Consider the following 22121-nt stretch of genomic DNA (forward strand, 5'->3'; position numbering starts at 1 on the left):
AAGAGCCGTCGGCGGGTGCCAAGCAAAAATGGGACAAAACAAGAAGAAAAAAAAGGCTTGGCTTCAATGTCCACGCGGTTCCGCCAGACGGGGCGGCCGGGTCTCTCTGCCTCTTTATAAAGACGCTGACGACGACGACGACTCCTCTCCTCTCCTAGCCACGCCCCGTCCCACAAGGATTCTCTCGTTCTACTTGTTTCTTCACAAAAGTTACTGATGTCCTTGTGCTCGCCACCCCCGGTCTCGGTTTTATCTCTCTTTTTTGCCCAGCTGATCCTGGAAAACTACATGATATTGGACGACTTGTACAGATAACCGGACCGCGGTCGACCTTCGGTCTCCTTTTGTCGCATACAAGTACTTCTGTACATGCTGTTGTAAAGCGGGCAAAACACAACCAATTAGTTGGCTTATTCCACCCCCCCCCCCCCGCGGCCGCTAGCGAGGCCTCCTCACCTCCAGAGGCTGTGCTCCCGTCCTCTTCCAAACTTTTTTTTTTTTTTTTTTTTATTCATTACTCGCATGGAACCTGACAGGGTTATGGCGAGGTGTATATTAATACTATACACGAATCAAGGTTTAACGGAATCTCAAACAAGCTAGCTACTACACATAATATACTCCAATCCCCTGGCAGGGAGGCAGTTACATCTAAGATCCCACAAATATAATCCCCAAGTTATGACAGAAAGGAAATACATGAATAGCTTTTGGTATGAATTTCCAACGAGCAGCACTAACCCCAAGTGCCCCAGTTAAGGTTGACTGCTCGTAGAAAATTGGCGTCACTGGTAGGAATCGAACCTACGACTTCTCGGTAGCCAACCGAAAAGCCTTGCCAGGTGCTATACCACTGCACCACAGCGACATCTTCCAAACTTGTTTTGCTGTCGGATTTGCTCGTAGCCGAGACACCTCGTCAGGAACATCGTTGCTAGGGTTAGGGTTGCACAAACCAACACTCCGAGACAGATACGTCAGCTCTTTCTTTGCGCTGTTGGGCAGTTTCACAAAATTCTATAAGTCTTGGGGCGTTCAGAATAGATGAAGTCGTCATCATGCCGGTCTCGCACTGCTCAAAGCGCTCTGGGCATATTTTTTGGGAGGGGGTTCTTTATTTGTTTTTTTTTAGTCTTGTTTGCTCCTTTGTTTTTTTTTTTCTTCTTCTCCCTTCCTCACCGTCCGGCACTTCGTCTAGTTGATGATCTGAGTGATTTGCGCCTCGGCGTCTCCTCCTCCTGCTCTTCTTGCGGCTCCTCGTCGCTCGAGACATCTGCCACGGATATTTGCTCGGATAGCAGAGTGCCGTTGGCCTCGTCGTCGTCGGCATCTTCATCTTGCGAGACAGCGTCTTCTTTCTCCTCTTCCTCATCCTCATCCTCCTCCTCTCCCTCGCTGAAGCCCTTAAAGTCGCCTTCCTCTAATGTCTTGGCCGCCGCTGGCTTGGCCGCAGCACTCGGCTCCTCGTCATCCCTCTTGCGCTTGCGCGGCATCTCGCCCAGCTTGCCATCGCGGCCGGCAACGACTGCATCCTCGGACGCCTCGTCCTTGGGGCACGGCGTGAACCACGGGATCCGGCCGCGCAAAAAGTCCTGGATCACGATGCGCGCCACGCCGTCCAGATCGGGCTCGCCGCCCTTGAGCAGACGGCCGCTCTTGCGCGCAATCAGCTCCAGCAGCTCAATGTGCGTGGTCCAGCCGCTCAGCTCGTACGTGCGCTCAATGTGGTGGCGCTTGCACTTGCCGAGCAGCGCAGGCAGGTACTGCTCGGGGTTCTCGACGTTTTCGACGCGCACGACGCCGCGGAGGAGAATGTCTTCGGGCGTGTCCGTCATGCTGGGCGGGACGATGCCGGGGCAGTCAATCATGCTGATGCGCTTCATCAGCGACACGTACTGCCAGACTTTGGTGGAGCCGGGGATCGGCGCCGTGACGCACGTCTTCTTGGCGCGAAGAGTGTTGATGATGCTGGACTTGCCGACGTTGGGGTAGCCAATCATGCCGACGGCAATCTCTTTCCGGTCCTTGGAGTGCAGCGTGGAGAACTGGCGCAGGAGAGAAATGAGAGAGCCCTTGCCAAACGAGTTTGTGATGGAAGCGTGGAAGGCCAGCGTAGGCGCATCCTTTGATAACCGGCGGACCCAGGCAGCCTAGACAAAAATATTGATTAGCAACGGGCTTTGCCGTGAGGATGTATAAATCAAAAGAAACTTTGTCTAGTAGTGAAATGTGTGGATCAAGACTAAGAATACCGCCGGAGGAGGTTTCCCCCAAAAGAAAGGGGAAGTGGATGGTATTCAACTCAATATGAGCCACGGACAGCCTCCGAGCAGACTCCAAAACGGAGCCTACGAGTCAGACCAGCAAAACGCTGGCAGACAGTGGAAGTGTATATTTGATTTGCCCAAAGTGTAACAGACCCCTTCCATTGAACCGGTAAACGGCTGCATCATGGACGATGCGGATGAGATCCTGACAAAACTATTGGGCCTTGGGCATCGCGTGATGTCCAAGGTGGAGGGAGGGAGGGAGGGAGGGAGACAGAGTGTAGTAGCGCTTGGTTAACTTACAGCAACAGTGGTGGGGACCAGATCGGTCTTGTTGAGGAGGAAGATGAGATGCTTGTGCTTGGCCTCGTTCTTGAGATACTTCTCGACACTTCGGCATCTGGTACCCTCGGGGTCACGAGCATCGAGAACATGGATGACAACGTCCGAGCTGTCGAGAACCTTGTAAAGCTCGTTCCAAATGCGCTTGGACTGGCCCTTGGAGAAGACATGCTCGCGGGCAATTTTGACCGAGGCGTCGTCGGGGTCCTCGGGATTCCCACTGAGCAGACGGTCCTGCTCGAGCTGCTCAACATACGAGTCGAGCGTCTTGTCGGCCTCTTCGACAAGGTCGTCCATGGTGCTGGCATTGATGGTCACGCGTTTCCGCTGCGCCTTGGGGCCAAAGACGCCCGAGAACGGTGTGCTTTCAACCGTCATCTTGGCCTTGTGCTGCTTCAAGCCATTGACGCCGTCGCCGTCGCGGATCAGCGTCATGGGCAGCGTGTTTCTCCGCAGAAGCACGCTGTACGGATCGTCGGCCTTGTCCGTCATGGCTGTCCGGAAGGCTTGCAGCGCCTCTTGTGAGATGACTCGCGTGTTGCTGAACCACTTGCGATTTGGCTCGATCAGCGCTTTGGGCACTTCTCGGCTCTGGAAGGCCGCGGCGACGACGACCTCGCCCTTGGCATTGTGTTGTGACTTGCCCTCCTTGTACATGTTGAGCTGCTTTACCCGCTTCGTATCGCTAAGAGCCGGGGCGTTAGTAGAGCATCAGACAGGCTTTGGCAGCGGTGGGTGGTTCATACCGGTAAAAGTTCTCGCCCTTGACGCGCACGTTGGCCATGCCATCGGTCGACTTGCCCTCCTATTAAGTGTTAGTACGCGTGCCATTCAAGAGACGATGAAGCTGTAGACGTACCCGGGCGCGTCTGCTCGACTCCTTCTTTCTGTTGCCCATGGTGGTTATGTGCGGCGGTGGGTGAAAGAATTCAAATTCTGTGAATTAAAATAGAAGAAAAGAAAAGAAGAAACGTGGGTATCATAGACTTTTGGACCAAAAGAAGAAGAAACAAACAAGAAAAAAAGAACAACAAACACAAGATGGATGCAAGTATAACAAGCAGAAAATGAAGAGCAAAGAACAAGTTGGGAAAGAAAAGATGGCCGACGAAGATTTGCAAGAAGTAGAGCCTCAAGAACTTTTTTCTTTCTGCCGCGTGGCCCCACTAAATCTTCGCAGGCGGTGAGAGGCGCTTTGTTCATGGGTGGTAGGTTTGTGTGGGGCCAGCCACCAGCCAGCCAATCACGGCGCCGCGTGGCGGCAATTCTTGATGGGCGAATTTTGAGGCAGATCTCAAGGCGAGGCGAGGCGGGAGAGACTGAAGAAGACGCCGTTGACCGCGAGACAGCAGGAGACGCCCGACTGCTGCCGAATCTGCGACCCTTTTTCGGAATTCCTTTTACTGCCTTTTTCCAGCTCGCCCGCAGCGGAACATCCCTCCGACTACGTCCCTCCGACTCCAACATGGTTTCCCCGGCCCCCGTGGCACGCCTCCGCCTCCTCGGTCTCCGGGTCGCGACTCCGCTCGCTGCTGCCCAGCGGTCCTTTAGTGCAGCGGCGGCCAAGCAAAGCGACAAGCCGCCGCCCGAATCGCCCTCCTTCATCTACGTCCCAACACCGCCTCTATCCGAAACCGAAAAGCTGGTGCCCGTGAGGGGCCACTTGCCCATACCACGCAGCGTCTTCCCGCCAGCAGAAGGCGACCGCAAGGTGACGGACGAATACATCAAGAAGACTGCGCCCGAGCCGTCAAGCGAAGCCTCCAAGCTGCCAGCCCGGCACGGCTCGGCCGAAGAATGGCGCAGGAAGATGGCCGAGACCCGGCGTGAAAACCTCAAACAGGGCCTGTCTGGCCTGTGGGACCGCAAGCAGACCCGCGACGCCAAAGACGCCCATGTCAAGGCCCGCAAGCTTGCCCGCGACAAGCGCGCCTCGCAGGCCCGGGAGCCGTGGGCCGAGCAATACACGCGCAGCACCATCCTCAGCGCCACGGCCATGGAGACGGCCGTCACGCCCGACCCGCTGCGCATGGAGCGTGCCGAGGAGAGCCGCCAGCGCACCGCGCAGATCCAGGCCCAGCACCGCGAGGTCCGCCGCGACCACCTCGTCGAGCTGTACATGAAGGCGTCCAAGTTCATCGTCAACGAGACGCAGCTGCAGCAGGAGATTGACCGCCTCTTTGCCGAGGACTACTGGGTGACCCAGCCAGGCTTCTACGAGGACGGCAACGCGTGGGCGTCGTGGGGCAGCCCGCCGAGCGTCGAGAACATGCTCAATGACTACACCAACTCGGGCAACACGCGACAGTACACCAGCTCGAAAGCAGGCTCGACACACAATGCCATGCGCCAGAAGAATGTTGCGCAGGAGCTCGTTGGCGGCAAGATGCAGTAGGCAAAGGGGATCGATATCACACGGCACAAGGCACTGGCCCGGCTTCTATCAAGTGCGGCCTAGAGCTGCAGCCATGGGCACTGACGGATCTGGGATCATCATGGCTGGAGGCCGAGGCCTTCGACCTGTGTATATATGTATTTGTATTTTTATTAGTCAACCTGTTGGTATTTCCTCAACCGTGTTCATGTTGCACCAAAATAGACCAGTGTAACCCTACGACTACCATTTGCACTGTGGATGATGACTTCACAAAGCTTCCCAAAGCTTGGTCAACGATTGGCGTGTGGTTTGGAGATTCACATTAGGTGTAGCTAGCTATTGAGTAACGAGATTCATGAATGTATACGTTCGGATAGAGTTGGAAAAGCAAAATAACAATGACAACAATACTTGCAAACCGCAAGTCCCAAGAGAGAAAAAGCTTAGAGTGGAAAAAAGGAAAGAAAACAAGAAGCCAATCACCGCTTCTCAACAAGCAGGATGTGCATAGCAGCGTACGCCACCACAACAAAAGACGCGGCAAACAGGCCAAGCTTGGTGATGTCGGACCACACAGCCGTCGTATCGAAGCCAAACGAGCTCAGAATCGCAGCGCCCGGAACAGTAATGTTGATGCCGTACTTCTTGTCAATCAGAGTGATTTCCACCACCTCGTTGACAATCAACGATTCAAAGCCATAGTGGAAGATGGACAGCGACTGGAGCCACAACGCAGTCTCGGGAATAGCATCGTGGTTAAGGAGAAGACCGGCAAAGAGCAAGCTGAACAGCATGACCAAGCTACCAACTAGATTGGCTACGCCGTGGTCCTTGCAAATGATGCCGATGAACAGGCAGATGGACGCAGCAGCAAGATTGAACAAGACCAAGATCAACAGGAACTTGGCAAAATGGGCGGCATCCGGAACGAGGCCGGTCATGGGGTACACAATCGAGCCCATGATGAGCGGCGGAATGATGCGCAGGGGCACAATGTCAAAGACGACCTTTGCTGCAAAGTACGTGATGGGCGCATAGTACCCGTTGGCTCGCTCGCGGACAAACAAGAGTCTCTCTTGGGCAAAGACGTTGAGGCTGGTAAGAGTGCTGAAGCCAAACAAGGCCAAGAGGAAGAAGAACAGTCCGAGGCGGTTTTGGAAGCCGGCAATGTCGTCTGTGATGCCGTAGAAGAGGTATCCGGACAGGACAGCAAGCAGAATGGCGATGGCGTAGTGCGTGAGCATGAGCATGGGGTTGCGATACAGGTTCTTCCACGTGCGCTGAGACAGAATGACAAATTGCGCCACATACCCAATGCGAGCATAGCCGTTGCCAAGCACCGGATTGCACGGGACGCTGCCATCCAGCGCGGCGTTGTTGTCGCCATTAGCGGCCTGGGCTGCATTGATAGCATCTTGCATTTCCTGCTGGCTTTGCTGAGAAATCGAAGACTCCCTGAAGCTTTGGACAAGGCTTTCAAGTTCAGTTCGCCGTTCGGCAAGGGGTGGGAGGTTGTGAAGCTGATCGACATCACTAGAGCGAGACTGGCTGGGGGCTTGGGGCGTGGTAGGGTCTGCTGTCCTGCTATCGCTGGTCGAGCTCTTGCGGCGCGTGAAGAGCTCCAGTTCCTGGCGATGACGAATCGAGCCCTGCCGCTTGCGGTTGAAAGGCGTCGACGTGCGTTCACTGGCAGGCTCTTCGGAGTTGGGGGCGGGTTCGGATAGCAGGTCAGCGGCACCAGCAGCAGTGTTGGCAGCATGCATGGTTAGATCGACAATGTAGTCTGCAATGTTGAAGCCAGCGGGGCATGGGTAGCCCAGCTGGTCAAAGTAGCCCTGACACTTGGAGAAAGAACCCGAAAAGACAACTTGGCCACGAGCCAAAAGAATGAGGCGGTCAAACAAAGCAACAATGTTTGAGCGAGGCTGGTGGATGGTAAAGATGACAGTGCGGTTGTAGGTCTTGGCGAGCGTGACGAGGCATTCGACCACATTGAAGGCATTGTATGCATCAAGACCACTCGTGGGCTCGTCCAGAAACAGGATGGAAGGGCTGGTGACGAGTTCACAGGCAATGCCTACGCGGCGCTTCTCGCCGCCCGATATTCCACGGCCTCGTCCCTCTTCGGATCCAATCAACGAATCGCGAATGTGGTAGATGCCCAGTTGCTTCTCAACCTCGACGACTCTCTGTTCCTTGGCCTGCCGGCTCATCCCCCGCGGCAGACGCAGGCGAGCACTGTTGAGAATGGTCTCGTGAACGGTTAGCGTAGGAAGCATGGTGTCTTCCTGGTCAACAAAGCCAATGAACTGCCTGTAGTTGGAGTCATCAACCGCCTCCCCGTTCACCGAGAGGATGCCCGAGACAGTGCCGCGCTTGTTTTTCCGGGCGAGTATGTCGAGGAATGTCGTTTTGCCGGCTCCAGAGGCGCCCATGATGGCAGTGATTTCTCCAGGTTTAGATATCCCGTGGATGTTGGAGAGGATCTTGCGGCCATTGAGGGTGTAGGACACGCCATCAAACATGAGCGCAGCAGGCCTGTGGTCCGTCATGAGCTTGAATGTTTCGTCATCAGACTCCTCCAGGCGGATGGGGCCATATTGGAGGTTTCGCCGCGAGAAGTACCACAGGGCCAGAATCACGACTACCAGAAACAGAGAGGCTGCGGCAATCACAGTTGCTATGAGCGGCGTGTTGATGGTCTTGACCGGAGGCTCGTAGCCTGGGATTTCAGTATGGTACAGGCACTCTCCCGCGTTGCACGAAAGGAGAATGCTGCTGTCGCCAATGAGATTCTGGATGAGATCGTCCATGGCTGGCTCCTTGAATTCACAGTTCCGGAGGCCTCCGGGTTTCTGGGAGCACTGGAAGCCGGCCGGGCCTTTGACTCCCTCGTCCAGGAACTCGCTGATGTCTAGGGAGCCGTCCTGGCCGCACATCATGCGGCCGGGGATGCAGCTGCACTTGATTTTCGGGCATGCGTAGGAAGTCTTGTTGTTGGAGGCGGAGAACTCGGAGCTGGAAGAGCACTCGGTGAGATCGCAGTAGAATGACTCGGTTTGGTCGACCCAGACTGGGAGACGGGAGGGTCAGTGAGTGACATGTGGTTGGGCTGATGGGCTGATGTGGGAATGGGGGGTTCCTCTCTGGCAGAAGAATCCGCTTCTAGCCGGCACTTACACTGGAACTGGCAGACAGCGTCTTCCTTGTTGCACGTAAAGGTCACCTGCGGCTTGCGATCGCCCAGCAGGTTCTTGATCTTCTTGTTGGTGACGTCACACATCTGGTGGTTGTTCTTGACGACATCGCCGCTCGCGTAGCACACACCGCCGTTGCCCTCGGGCATCAGGGCATTGCAGGCTTTGTTGGTGGTGCACATGTTGCAGTTGATGCCGGTCCAGCCATCGTCGCATTCGCACGTTGTTTGGTTCGAGCGCATGGGGCGGTCTTTGCCGCGCGCAAGCGAGCCGCATACTAGAAGCGCCAGCACGTCGGGTTAGCGCGCCGGCCCGGCCGCGGGCGGGGGAGAGGGACTCACGGGGTTGCAGGCAGTCCTCGCCGCCGAAGCCTTCGGGGCAGTCGCATTTTCCATTGAACTCGTTGCATTTTCCGTATTGCGCGCACGTGTTTGAAGGGAGGAGGCAGTTGAAGCTGCGCGATTAGGGGTCAGTATAAACACATGGATGCAGTGAGGCGCAGAGCCCGCTCGGCGGCGGCCAGCGGGAAGACGTACCACGGCGGACAGCCATCGGGCGCGTTCTGCATCAGCGCCATCTGGGCATTCAGCATCTCGGCGGTCGAGTAGGTTTTTGCCTGGGCCGAGCCCGCGATCACGGCGCCGGCCACAAGCGCCGACAGCATGAATCGGGCCATGGGGGGGGGGGGGGAGGACTATTTGGAGGCCACAAGAGAGACGCTGGTAGAGGCCATTCGCTGGAGGAAAAACAGAATCGCGAGGCGGGCAATCACGGTTGACGAGACAGAACAGAGATGAGCGGCGGGAGACAAGGGACGAGACCAGCCTCAATGCGGTCTCGAGTTTATGTCGCAGATCCAATGCTGGAAGCTGATTGGCGCGGCGGTGCGTTGGGAGCTTGGACCCGGACTAGGGACCAGACCCACATGTTTCCGACCAAATCCAGGGTTAGGGTCACATGTGCCTGAACATCGGGTGCCTGGCATTTCCGGCCACCAAAGACTTGACTTGCCGACATTCAACAACCGCCAAAGATTTCGCTTGCCGGTATTCAGCGACCTCGCCACCAGAGCCCCCCAACGCGCGCCTTTTCCCCCCAACTCTGCTTCCCCTTCGTATTCCACTCGCACATTATGGGCGCAGCTGCTTCTACCACGGCCTCGCACGGCATCCGACGACTGCCCAAAACCCGGTCTCCGGGCGCCACCAACCCCGTGCAATCTTCTCCCAGCGTCGCCAGAGGTATTCACCATGCTCCCATGCCGCACCGAGCAACCGTGTGCTAACCGCCATTTAGAAACGGAGAAGCAGCCCTCGGAGTCTAGCTCGACACTTTCGGATAGGCTCTACGAAATCGGAATTGTCAAGACCCCTGCATCGCGACACCTCGAAAATGTGCTCAGCATTGATCCCGCGCTGCTGAACAGACACGCGTCCATCTCGTCAAAAACCAGCAACATAATCCAGGCGACCGCAAAGAGGCGCTTCGAAATCCAGGCCGAGGTGCAGAAGCAGAGCTCTGCTAAAGCTGCTGTGCAACGGTGGCTGACTGCCGACGAGGTCGTCCATAGCCTGGCTGCACAAGACACGCTCACTAACGAGCAGAGCATTAAGCTTGGAGCGTCCCATATCCAGCCGCTGTAATGAGAGAGCACCAAGCTTGGAGCATCTTATATCCAGCTGCTGTAATAAGCTTAGAGCGTCTCATATCCACAACTAGAGAGCTTCCCCCTCGACGCGCCCTACGGGAGACTGGCTTAACTGGAAAAGACAGACAGACCCCAAGAACCAGACAGTTTACGCTCTACTTGTACAAGCACACAGTGCATGTTGCATGTTGCCAACCAGCTGTTCCGTAGCCACAACACACTACCTCTCACAAGGAATTGACTCCGCAGGATGAGCATGGGCTGTCGCTGCGATAATCCCACAAGAGTATCCTAAACTGCTACTTGGCTTCGCTGGGGAAAGGTCTCTTCGGTTGAACCCTGCATTCTCCATGGCCAACAGTCATTCGAGGAAGAACAGAGGCTCGCCCTCAACTTTGACGCGCATTGGCGTTTCCTAGGCCATCGTCTTGTTTTTCAGGGTTGGACATGTCACCATGCTGTCAGCAGGTTCTTAGGGTTAATCAGACCCGCACCGTCTGCGAAAATCCCAAGTAGCCAGTTGACAGCTAACAAGTAACAAGCTTTTTTTCTCTTCTCCCTGATTTAGAGTCCAGTCAATGTCCGCCCTCGCCATCTTTGCCACACCCCAACTCTTTGGAACATGCTGCCCCAGCGACGCGTGCGTGGCAAGCAAGCTGCCTCGGTGATGGTTGAGGCCTCGATCCAGGAGGACTACGACCGGCAACCCATCACCAACGGCCCGTCTTGCCTACGAAAGAGGGCCACACGACTGGACAACGTCTACGCATCCTTCAGCACAATGTGCACAGAATGAAGGCTGTCCATGAGACAACACTTGAGAGTGCTGCGACCGGAAAAGCAGACATTGTCTGCATCCAGAAGCCCCATACGACAAAACTGAAAGACGGGTACAGAACGTTGACGCAGCCGGGCTTCACCCGTGTTGTGCCCTACAACGTTATAAATCTCGAGCTAGCATCGAAGAAATCAACAAAGCCCTTTGCAAAAAAAGACTCAACCTCTAATAAAACTCGTAACCGTCTGCTGCCACATCACCCTGGCCTATCGAGCGCCTTTGCGCACATGAGTAAGTGACCATCGCCCTCCTGGCCTGAACTGGAAGTCAAGATTGACCTCCAAGAAGGAAAAGACCGACAATGGGGGCCACCTTACTGAATCTCACAGGACTAGCCATTACGGATTAGACGACTACAAATGAAAAGGCCTTTGATAAAAGCCAACATCTTACCCACAGTGCTTCCGGGTCCGGCGCAACTTCGAATATGAATCCAGAAGACGCCGAAATGCCCGGAACTGTCTATACCCCCCTACAGCAGCCGCTGCTGCCGCGGCTCCGGTTACCTTTGCCACCGACCATATCCCGTGGGCGGCCCACCTCGTGCAAGTCGCCGAGTGCGATGAGTGGCACGACAGGATACAGACCGTCCTATTGGCGTCATTAATGCAACTCGGCCACTACTACAGGTTATCGGCCCCATGCACTGGCCCGAAATGCCCGTTTATCAACAGCTCTAACCGGCTTGAATGGAAGCAGGAACATGCAGTTGCCATCTGGAGGGACAACGAAATAGACAGATCTCGCGCCCCGAAAGAACTTGGAAGCGCCTATTCCGTTGAGCTGACGGTATACAGCAACATGATGGTGGATGTTTCGAAGGTTAGAAAGTGGATGTTCCCTCGCATCGATGACAACATCCTGACCCAGCTGGATGGAATAAACGATCTCGACAAGCTGGTAGACGGCATCGCGCGGATTCTACGCGTCTCATACAGGTCAGAGCACGAAATCCTGCGAAGGTCATACGAGGGATCAATGCTGTCACTGTCCTCTCCCCCTCCACAAGGCATGGACACGGTCACTTGGATCACCCATTGGGATAACACCATGGTTCGCTGCCGTGAGAGCAAATTTGCCGAGGTCTTGACCCCACGTTTGTGGCTGTCACGGGCACTACAGGGCATGAACCGTGTCTACCCAGAATGGGTCAGCTTTTTCAAGAACCAGTATGTCGAGGACATTTACGAAGACCGGATTAGCTTTGAGAAGGTGGCCTCTCATGCCCGCGCATGGCACGTGCTAAACGAAGGACAGTTGCCACAGAACAACCTCCCGCTGGGAATGTCTCTTGCTGCTATTACTCCTTCTGAGCAACAACACAGACCGGCCATAAACCAAAACTCGCAATCGGCCCGAGTCAGCTCAGAGAGGGGTCCAAGACGGCGCGACCAGAAGTGTTACTTCTGCCGAGGTCCTCATGCAAACAATACCTGCAAGTACTTCTTCCGGGAGAACGTTCCGGAAGGTTGGCACCCGAAAGGGAGCACCAACATGCGGATAAATGTGGGAATGCAGAACCCCGGTAGCATGATCCACAGAATTCATGCCCGTATCTTGGCCTCCGGAGGTTTTAAAAGAGACCCTTCCCAGAACGTGCCTTTCCAGAGAGACCAGCCAAGGAACGGACGAGGACATCACCACCAGCCTGTCATCAACCGCGACATCTCGGAGTATGTCAACATTGCAACTCCCATTTCCTCTTCTGCTCTAGCTGCAATCCCTGCTCTGGATGCCACGCCTCTTGACAAAGCCACGAACAACTACAATTCAATGCCTGAGGCGTAGGAAAGTGGCAAGGGACTCCAAAAGCAACTAGGTGTTATCGCCACATGGCCCAGGAATTGACACTGAGATTCGCCTCAAGCCCGGCGCGTCCTTTCCTGCTTCCCTGTTGTACTACATAGTTACATCTTTTTGAATTCTTCCTACCCCTCCTACCAGTGCAACTGGGTACTGTGTTTTCAATTGTTTCTTCTACCTCTTGTTCTTTCCTAGGTACCGATTCTCACAGGAGATCGTGGTACCTTATTCTTCTTCTATCCTGCCTACTACAAACGGTCTAACTTATGGCCGACAACTTCTTTGCCAACTCTGAAGACGACTCCCCCATCCAGCGCAGCTTTCAGGAAGACAGTGTTGTTCTCGCATTTTTTAAAGAACTTGAAATAGCTGACGAGGGCGATAGTCTCCACGCACCCACGATGAGTGGTAATCATAGTATGCCTTGGGTTCTTAACCCTGCCCCTGCTCCCGTCCCCGCGTCTGTCCCAATGACAACGATGGTCGCTGGCCACACGGGCTCCACCATCCGTCCCGTAAGATATGACTATTCACAGCCCGAATTATACCCTGCCTTCCGGTCATACGTCGAACTTAAACACCGTTACGACCATATGCATTTTAACGGTGCTGGCGCGTATATCTTGCACTGTTACAGCCTGTTGTCGGGCAGTGCCCTCTTGCAGGTCCAGCCTTTCGTCTCTGGTATGGCCCGGGATGTACGCAAAGAGAACGTCGATGAGTTTTTGCGCTTCTTGGACAGCTGTTTCGAAGATACCGTGGCTTCCGATTTTGCCCTAGTTCCTGTTCCGACTTTTCCTGCGATTTTCCCTACAGCCCCTGCTCCGGCCACGGTTACACCGATTAACACCAATCTGGCTGCCAACCAAAGAATTTCCCCCTCATCCTTCTCACGCCGATAGCGAAGAGGACTCGGGAAAAGAGTAAAGGCAGTTTCTATGTCCCTTGAGGATCTGCCTGTAGTTACAGCTGCACCAGGGACATGTCTCCGCACGAAAGGCTTTGTAAGAGTCAACCACCAGTGGAAGGCCCTACAAGTCGATCTGGACACATGTTCCGAGGTACCCTTAATTGGCGTTTCTTTCGCCGAAAAGATGAACTTTGAGAAAGTGAATGACGAGACTCACGAATTAAGTGTAGCTGACGAGGGAACAACCATGAGCGCTAGAGGTATTTACCGAGTAGTGGCCAAGCTTATCGACGACGAAGGCGTTTCCAGAAGATGCCAACTCATATGCTGGGGCGTAAACAGGCCTGATGGCAGCCCCCTGTTAATGTCACGTAGCAAGAAGCGCTGCGGCAATACATTGAAGAAAACCTATTGCTAGGACGGATAGTTCCATCTAGGAGTCTAGCAGGCTCGCCAGTTATGTTTGTGCCAAAGGTAGACGGTACGCTCCGACTATGCGTCGACTACCGGAAATTGAACGCTATCACGATCAGAAATGGGCATGCGTTGCTACTGATGAAAGATATCGTGTCGCAACTGAGTGAAGCGACGGTGTTCTCGAAGATTGATTTACGCGATGCCTATCACAGGATGGCAATTAAGCCAGAAGATTGCTGGCTGACTGCATTTAACTGCAAGTATGGCCATTTTGAGTATACGGTGATGCCGTTTGGACTCAGTAATGCTCCGAGTACATTTCAGGCCTATATGAATAAGGCGCTGTCCGGTCTGATTGACCAGAGTGTTATCGTATATCTGGATGATATACTGATTTATCCGAGGAACGAAGAAGAACACGAGAAGCACCTGCAACAGGTGGCAGAGAGGCTCCGTGAATTCGGACTCTACGCAAAAGCGTCGAAATGTTAGAGTCTGAGAGACCTTTTCGAGGCTACGCCTAGTATATCACTAGTGTAGTTTCACGATCCGTTGCGGCACCAACGGCCATTTCGTGGCCGAGTGTCCCTGCAGTGTCCCCCGCAGACCCACCACGCCTGCCAACGGCCGCGTCCACCGCGTGGCCAACTACGTGCCCCTCTCCTGGGTCCCGAGATTGAGGAAGCCGCCCAGGGAGACTCTTCCTACAAGTCCGCTTCGGAAAACTAGGTCCCTCTAGCGAAAGTCGCCCCCGGAGGGAAAAGGACAAGGCTAAGCAACTCCCGTTGCTAGTCAAGGGCTCCCTATCCATAGATGCCCGTCATCAACGACAACCACGTCACGGTAGCTCTAGTCGACACCGGAAATACAGTCTCCTTGATCATATCCCAAGCCCTCGTGAAACGATTGAAACTACCTTGTTCTGCACTGCAAACTTCCCTTTCCTTAAAACCCTTTAATGACCAACCTTCTTCCGTGGCCACTCAGGCTGCCCGCTTCGAGCTGGATCTCGGCGGCCTCCGGGAAGAAGTCCTTGCCCTTGTCGTACCCGACATTTATGATGACGAACTTCTTATTGGATACCCGTGGCTGAGCCACCACAACGCCCTAATAGACTGCAACCGGCACCGTTTGGTGCTCCCCCACTTCTCCGTCCCTCGCTCTGTTTCGACCATTCGGAACTTGGACACCCCTACGGAATTGAAAGCTGCACGTGTCAGCAAGATCTTGCACCAGGACTTGAAGGTCTTTGCTGCGAGCATACAGGATATCAACAAAGCATTGGAAAAGTTGGCCCGAGAGAATGAGCCTGTTACAGATGACTGGAAGGAAAAGGTTCCCAGTTGGATAGACCCACAGAATGTTGTTGCTTTTGACCCAGAAGCACTCTACACGCGCCGCCTCCCGCCGCTGCGTCCCGGGATGAACCACGAGATTCATCTAACTGTCCCTGACTCGGAAGCTCCCTGGGGACCACTGTACAGCCTTTCTCATGATGAGTTGATAGTACTGCGCCAAACGTTATTGAACCTACTGAACAAGAAGTTCATTCGAATGAGTAGTTCCACTGCTGCTGCCCCCATCCTGTTCGTCAAGAAACCTGGCGGTGGACTTAGATTCTGCGTGGACTACCGTCTGTTGAACAAGCTGATGAAGAAGGATAGATACCCGTTACCCAACTTCAAGGAAACACTACGCCAAATCAGCCGTTCAAAGTGGTTCACTAAGCTTGACGTCGTTGCAGCGTTCCATAATATTCGTATCGAGCCAGGCCACGAATGGAAGACCGCTTTCCGTACGCGCCTGGGCTCCTTTGAATGGAACGTGATGCCGTTTGGTTTGTCCAATGCTCCTGCCCAATTCCAACGCTTCCTGAATTCCGTATTGCAAGAGTACCTCGAACTGTTTTGTTCTGCTTACGTTGATGACATTCTAGTGTACACCGATGGCTCCCTCGACGAGCACAAGGAACAAGTTAACCACGTCCTAGCCAAGCTCGTGAAGGCCGGACTGACGGTTGACATCGACAAGTGCGAGTTCGGTGTACAAGAAGTCAAGTACCTGGGCTACATCATCAAGCCTGGAAAAGCAACAATGGATCCTGCCAAGGTGCAAGCAGTGAAAGACTGGCCCGTACCCAGTTCCAAGAAAGAGCTCCGTGGCTTCCTAGGATTTGCCAATTTTTACCGCCCGTTCATCAAGAACTTTGCCGAAGTAGCCGTCCCTCTCACTTCACTGACTGGTCACCTAGTTCCCTTCGTCTGGTCTCCAGAATGCCAAGCTGCCTTCTCGTCACTCAAAGATCTCTTCTGTGCTTCGCCCGTCTTGCGCCTCTTCGACCACTCTCTGCCAACAACTGTCGAAGCTGACTCTTCAGGCTACAGCACTGGAGCTGTCCTATTGCAGCAGCATCCAGATGGCCTGTTTCCATGTGCCTACATCAGCCAGAAGCTGTCTCCTGCCGAGTCCAACTATGAGATCCATGACAAAGAAATGTTGGCAATCGTCCGAGCCCTGAAAGAGTGGAGAGGAGAGTTACGTGGCGCCCAGGGACCCATCCGAGTGTTAACAGACCACAAGAACTTGTTGCATTTTACCTCTGCGCAACAGTTAACAGAGAGGCAAGCTCGTTGGGCTAACCTGCTAAGCGAGTTTGACCTAACACTGAAACACCGTCCCGGGAAACTGTCCCCACTGCCCGATGCTCTCTCCCGCCTTCACATGCCTTCAGGCCCCGATGATCCCCGCCTACAAGCTCGCAACCAACAGCTCCTCCAGTGTTTGCCCGACGGTGTCCTGAAAGTCAGATCTGCTCGCGTTACACTGCCATCCCCGTTCCGTAAGGAAGCCCTCAGTACACTGTGGGAACAAGCATTGTCAGCCGACTCTGACTATGCGACAGCATGCGCAGTGGTTGCCTCTCAGGCGCCCAAATGGCCAGACAGCTTGAAGACTAATTGGCGAGTGTCACTGTCCGAATGCTCATTGGACTCCGAAGGTCGACTGCGATACAGATCAAGATTGTGGGTACCCCAGTGGGAACCTCTGAGGACAGCCTTGCTACAAGAGATTCACGATTCCGTGACACTAGTCCACCCCGGCCAAAGAATCATGTGTCAGGAAGTTTCCAAGACTTACTTCTGGCCGCACTACACAGCGGATGTCAAACGGTTCTGCCGCAACTGCGAAATCTGCGGTAGCACGAACGTCATGCGCCAGCTCAAGCAAGGTCTCCTGAAGCCCCTTCCGGTACCTGACCGCATCTGGCGTGACATTGGCATAGATCTGATTGGCCCTCTCCCGCCGTGCAAGAAGGAAGGAAAAGTCTACAAGCACGTCATGACGGTGGTGGACCATCTGTCCAAGGGTGTCATCCTTATAGCCTGCCGCAGCCTGGATATCGAGTATCTTGCCAGCCGTTTCTTGGAAGTCTACTACCCTCGCCATGGTCTTCCTAACAGCATTGCTTCTGACCGCCAATTTGCCAACATGTTCTGGAAACGACTCTGTACCACCCTGAAGATCGATCGTCGTCTGTCCACCGCTTACCACCCACAGACCAACGGGGCCACTGAGAGGACAAATGCTGAGGTGAAGACAAAGATGGCCAAACTCCTACACGACCGCTCAGACTGGCTAGACTGCCTGCCAATTGTGGAGTTTGCCCTGAACGCAGCCCCAGCGGCTTCAACAGAGACGTCCCCGTTCACGTTGTCCCACGGCTATAGTCCTGACTTGGTTGAGCTGCAGCCCGACGCCATTGCCCCCCTAGCAGCCCCCGTTGCAGCCAACACGAGTCCCATAGCTCAAGCAACAAGAATCCTGAAGAGCTTGGCAGACCACACGGATTGGGCCAAAGCCTCTCTCAGCGCCGCCAAGTCTGCTATGGAGGAACAGTCGAACAGACACAGACAACCACATCGACGTTTCCAGCCCGGCGACTGGGTTTGGTTGGCAAAAAGCTCCCATACTGTGCAGCAAGAAGGCCCAGGCAAGCGACTCCGGCCAAGATACCAGAAGCTCCAGGTCTTAGAGGCTGTAGGCTCCCACAGCTACCGTCTTGACCTGAAGGGTGCCAGAGGACACGACGTGTTTCATGCCGACAGATTGAAATACCACCCGAACGACCCTTGGCCCTCACAAGACCCGCACGTATCGAGCCCCGGACCAGTCGAGATCGATGGCTTTGAGGAATACGAAGTCGAGAAGATCCTGGAACACCGGCCAGCCACGAGAGACGAACCAGCCCAGTACTTGGTGAAATGGGTTGGTTGGCGAGATCCCACTTGGGAACCTACAGAGGCGCTGGAAGAAACGGCTGCTTTAGAAGAATTCTTGCGAGCGCAGGAGACTGCCGACGTTGAGGTGTGAGTGCCGTGGCGAGAGGACTGCTTGAGTCCGAAGTTTGATTGAAGGAGCTGCGAGTTCCACGGTTGTTGCACAGGGTCTATTTCCCTTTCCTTTGACATTTTTTTTGTTTCTCCACTGTCTGTTCCACTCCTTGTTCGTTCTGTTGTCGTTTACCGATGATTAGTTGCTTGTTGTTTGCTATTCCCTTTGTTGTTTTCAGTTGGTGTCCACCTTCCTGTTGTTTTCTTTTTTTGTGTTACACGGCCATGGGAGGATGGGAAGAAAGAGAAGGAGGCTGATGTTAGGGTCTGGGAGACCCGGGTCAAGGCTTTGCCTGATTGCCCGAGTTGAAGCCGGTGTGGCTTGAGCAACGGTGGTTCGAGTGTCGGTGGTCCGAGTCCGCAAAGGCCCGACTACTGACGGTCCGAATACAAGTGGCCCAACCGGCCTTGATCCGAACGCCCGATGACTCACCACGTTTGGGTCAATCAGGTAGGCCTCAGTTGTTCTACCCAGGCAGTATAAAGAGCTGCTGCTCTCTCCTAGTTTTAGTTAGTTCTTTCTTCTTCTCTCCATCGCAATATATCTGTTTCTGCCCTTCTACGTCCTTTTACGACTTGGCCCCTTACATGCTCCTGCTGGCCCTTTTGTTTCCTCCGTTCCCCCGTCGGCTGCTGCTCGTCACCCCGATGCTATGGATTGGACTCCCACTGTCACTGCCACGGCCCTTCAGCCCCTGACCGACGAGGAGCGCGAGCGCCTCCGCCGCAACCGCGCCTGCTTCCGCTGCCGCCAGACTGGCCATCTGCGCCAGAACTGTCCACTGAACTTTGTCCCCACTACTACCGTCCCTGTCCGCTCCACCAACCTTCCCCAGCTTGCTGCGCCGACCCCAGCTCTGCCCCTGCCTGTGCCCACGCCCGCGTCCCGCGACATGTCGGGAAATGGAGAGCTCTAGGCGAACGTCGCCGTCTAGAGCCCCAAGGAGAGAAGATCGCTCGGGAGGAAATGGGGGCTAGAGGTACCTATATAGATGTTGTTCTCAATAAAACTTGTTCTACCTCTGCCTTCGTCGACTCCGGTTGCCTGTGTCTTGCCACCGTCTCTCCGCGCACCGCCACCCGCGCCCACGCTACTATCCTGCCCATCTGCCCTCGTCCAATTGCTCAAGTAGTGTGAGCGGTTCACTAAGTACAAGAGAGTCTTGCAGTTATGACCAGAATGCTGTTTATTATCTTTTGATGGAGAGAAAAAGGTAGAAGAAAGACTAAACTAAACAGCGGATTTGGGTCTACTATATAGACATTTTTGTGCTTACAAATGCAAGTTCCCGATCGGCTCAATATCCCTCCGTGAGCTCCTTATGTCCGAGTTTTCGGCGATAACTCGAGGTTAACTCCGATCCCGTCGGAATCCCTCAGTTTCCCTCGGAACACTTCGGACCTTTTTGCATCCTGCCGGATTAGGCGAATCCTACCCCCGGACCTCAAGTCCGACCCGGTCCGAGCTCTCCGAAGCCTCCGAAGAGTTGCCGAAGTTCATCCGAAACCTTGTCCAAATTCGGTGAAACGACCTGCATTCGAAAGCACTGGATCAGCTCTGTCTGATCCAACCACGGGTTCTCAACCCGTAAGAAGTAGTTAATGACCAAAACCCACCCGTCATCGATCAAGTCGCCGTTTTTGACCTTGGTCTCGGAGGATTGGACGAGAAACTCTACGCTTACATCGTCCCTGGTCAGACTGAGGACCTCATCCTGGGTCAAGGCTGGATTGCCAAGCACGACGCTTCCCTCCGCCCTGCCCAGAACGAAGTCTTCATCCGCTTGCCCACTCCCCTTCGTCTTACCAACTGTACTGCCAATCCCGATGTCCTCCCTGTTACTGCCCACGCCGTCCGCGCCTTTCACCTCAGAGCCCGCCGTTCTCACAATGTCCGCATCTTCTCCGCCACTCTTCACGACATTGAGAAGGCCCTCAAGGCCAAAATTTACACCGACCCCCGCGCCAACTGTCCCGAGTGGCTCCTTCCTGTCATCGACGCTTTCGACAGGAAGAAAGCTTCCGAGCTCCCCCCGAACCGCCCTGGCATTGATACAGAGATCCGCCTTAAACCAGGCTTGTCCCCGCCCTCGTGCCCTCTGTACTCAATGAGCCGAGAAGAACTGCTGCTGCTCCGGAAAACTCTCTACGACTTGCTCGACGCTGGCTTTATCCGAGCCAGTAGTGCTGAGGGAGGTGCTCCTGTCATCTTCGTGAAGAAACCTGGTGGTGGTCTTCGTTTTTGCGTAGACTACCGTGCCCTTGTCATGAATAGCCATTCTTGCCATTGCCATTGCATAGGGTTATGCCTGGCACCTTACCCCGCTTCCGTTGTGTCACGCTAATGTTCCAAGGACGTATGATGATACGGTTATACCACTTGGTGGTCTGTGTAACCTTGAGGTGTCACTCCGGTTTATCTACTCGGGTGTGGCCGGCTTGCACACTATAGATCATCGCTATTAGGTAACTCGGTACTCTGCAGTTGATGCAGCTTATTCTGAGTTGACTGCTATTCTCGTTCCTTTTGTGTCAACAGCGTTTGAGCGTGGGGCCCACACCTGTTAGGCCGATATCGCTGTAACGCGACATATCGTTGCCTGGGTGTCTTGAGGGATTTTCAGTTCTGCTGCTGCCGTGTTGGTTTATCTCGTGAACTAACATCCGGTTTGATAGTAGCGTCTGGTAACGTTGAGTTACGTATGTCCCCACTTTCGGTTATCTGTGATTTGGTTCTAGCTTGGGAAGATCTCTGTTGTCAGAATCTGCAACGCCTTAAATAGCGTTGCCTTCTGCCCTGTGTGATCAGGTTAACTCTTGCTCCCCAAGCTTAACAATCACATACACCCCTTTTGCCATTCTTCTTTGTATACTAGTTTATAGTATCACTTCTTCGATAGTACCTTCTTCTTTAGTACTATATCTTTAATTATCACTTGTTTCTTGATAGCCTTCATTGCATCAGTACCTTCTGTCGTCTTCGTTACCTCAGTGTTCCTGTGATTGTTTATTCCCTTCCGTGTGTTATAAGATCAATTAGTTGAGTGTGCCTCTTTACCTCAAACCGACCATACGACCTAGAGAGTTCTATCCTCTCCTCCCGGCCGTATATCCGCGCAGGCCTGACTGTCCACCTCTGGAACCTATCATTGTCCTGAGTCGTTGGCTTTCTAGAACCCTAATGGTTTCCTTGGGCCCTATCCGTAATAGCCCTGAACAGCGTCACAGAGAAGGATGGTTACCCGTTACCACTGATCAACGACACCCTCCGTGACATCGCTGCCGCCAAGTACGTCTCCAAGGTCGATGTAATCTCCGCGTTCCACCGTCTCCGCCTGAAAGAAGGTAGTGAAGCCTACACGGCCTTCCGCACCCATCTCGGCGCGTATGAATGGCTAGTCACCCCTTTCGGCCTCACTGGTGCTCCTGCTGCTTTCCAACGTTTTATCAATCATGTGCTCAAAAAAAACTTTTGCAAAAATGGCCAAATCGACAGAAAAACTCACCAAAACGACTCTGAGCAACAGCTCAATTGATTCTAAGACTAGTTCGAGCAGTGCATCGAACAAAATAGACAAGAAACCGACCGCGCGCGATGAAACGCGCCGCACGACGCGCCTGGGGCTGAGTGTTGGGGTTGCACCCTTAAGGACCGACGGAAGCCCGACACCAACACTAACGGCGTATCCTCGAAGGACTAGTCCGGCGCTGGTACGGCAAAACTAATGCCAGACCAGAACCAAGACTAACGGCACTTCCTAGAGGAACTAGTTGTCGTCGCCGCCGATCGTCGGTTGCCTCCCTTTCCAACAGGATAAATAGTCGCATTGTTTCTACACCATTTAGAGAGTTTAGTTTTGTTCTTCAATTCGAGATCTTTGTCCCTCTGTGTCCCTTTCTGTGAAGATCCAGCTTAGCGTAATCACACCTT

At 54.1% G+C, this 22121-nt stretch overlaps 9 protein-coding genes across 9 annotated transcripts; 7 read left to right on the plus strand and 2 right to left on the minus strand.

The window, feature by feature from the left end:
* Positions 1 to 1175: 1175 nt before the first annotated feature.
* Positions 1176 to 3507, minus strand: BROUX77_003365 (uncharacterized protein; the record flags this gene model as incomplete). Its single annotated transcript, XM_073748008.1, has 4 exons — positions 1176 to 2150; positions 2571 to 3294; positions 3356 to 3414; positions 3469 to 3507. The coding sequence occupies 4 exons, from the start codon at positions 3505 to 3507 to the stop codon at positions 1176 to 1178; spliced, it is 1797 nt and encodes a 598-aa protein (XP_073605790.1).
* A 567-nt stretch (positions 3508 to 4074) lies between these two features.
* On the plus strand, positions 4075 to 5004 carry BROUX77_003366 (uncharacterized protein; the record flags this gene model as incomplete). The annotated part of the gene is made up of 1 exon (XM_073748009.1): positions 4075 to 5004. One exon carries the CDS (start codon positions 4075 to 4077, stop codon positions 5002 to 5004), a length of 930 nt encoding a protein of 309 aa, XP_073605791.1.
* A 461-nt stretch (positions 5005 to 5465) lies between these two features.
* Positions 5466 to 8859, minus strand: BROUX77_003367 (uncharacterized protein; the record flags this gene model as incomplete). The annotated part of the gene is made up of 4 exons (XM_073748010.1): positions 5466 to 8059; positions 8167 to 8460; positions 8525 to 8637; positions 8720 to 8859. 4 exons carry the CDS (start codon positions 8857 to 8859, stop codon positions 5466 to 5468), a joined length of 3141 nt encoding a protein of 1046 aa, XP_073605792.1.
* A 456-nt stretch (positions 8860 to 9315) lies between these two features.
* BROUX77_003368 (uncharacterized protein) lies at positions 9316 to 9826 on the plus strand (the record flags this gene model as incomplete). The annotated part of the gene is made up of 2 exons (XM_073748012.1): positions 9316 to 9424; positions 9480 to 9826. The coding sequence occupies 2 exons, from the start codon at positions 9316 to 9318 to the stop codon at positions 9824 to 9826; spliced, it is 456 nt and encodes a 151-aa protein (XP_073605793.1).
* A 627-nt stretch (positions 9827 to 10453) lies between these two features.
* On the plus strand, positions 10454 to 12457 carry BROUX77_003369 (uncharacterized protein; the record flags this gene model as incomplete). The annotated part of the gene is made up of 3 exons (XM_073748013.1): positions 10454 to 10614; positions 10728 to 10900; positions 11148 to 12457. The coding sequence occupies 3 exons, from the start codon at positions 10454 to 10456 to the stop codon at positions 12455 to 12457; spliced, it is 1644 nt and encodes a 547-aa protein (XP_073605794.1).
* Positions 12458 to 12738: 281 nt separating this feature from the next.
* Positions 12739 to 13374, plus strand: BROUX77_003370 (uncharacterized protein; the record flags this gene model as incomplete). Its single annotated transcript, XM_073748014.1, has 1 exon — positions 12739 to 13374. One exon carries the CDS (start codon positions 12739 to 12741, stop codon positions 13372 to 13374), a length of 636 nt encoding a protein of 211 aa, XP_073605795.1.
* Positions 13375 to 14612: 1238 nt separating this feature from the next.
* BROUX77_003371 (uncharacterized protein) lies at positions 14613 to 18170 on the plus strand (the record flags this gene model as incomplete). Its single annotated transcript, XM_073748015.1, has 1 exon — positions 14613 to 18170. One exon carries the CDS (start codon positions 14613 to 14615, stop codon positions 18168 to 18170), a length of 3558 nt encoding a protein of 1185 aa, XP_073605796.1.
* A 673-nt stretch (positions 18171 to 18843) lies between these two features.
* BROUX77_003372 (uncharacterized protein) lies at positions 18844 to 19107 on the plus strand (the record flags this gene model as incomplete). The annotated part of the gene is made up of 1 exon (XM_073748016.1): positions 18844 to 19107. One exon carries the CDS (start codon positions 18844 to 18846, stop codon positions 19105 to 19107), a length of 264 nt encoding a protein of 87 aa, XP_073605797.1.
* Positions 19108 to 19469: 362 nt separating this feature from the next.
* Positions 19470 to 20535, plus strand: BROUX77_003373 (uncharacterized protein; the record flags this gene model as incomplete). The annotated part of the gene is made up of 3 exons (XM_073748017.1): positions 19470 to 19501; positions 19616 to 19778; positions 19891 to 20535. 3 exons carry the CDS (start codon positions 19470 to 19472, stop codon positions 20533 to 20535), a joined length of 840 nt encoding a protein of 279 aa, XP_073605798.1.
* Between the last annotated feature and the right edge of the window lie 1586 nt (positions 20536 to 22121).

This window comes from Berkeleyomyces rouxiae (genome assembly GCF_048999995.1).
Source record: "Berkeleyomyces rouxiae strain 22BRR77 chromosome Unknown BrBRR77_ptg000003l, whole genome shotgun sequence".
NCBI classification, from domain to species: Eukaryota; Fungi; Ascomycota; class Sordariomycetes; order Microascales; family Ceratocystidaceae; genus Berkeleyomyces; species Berkeleyomyces rouxiae.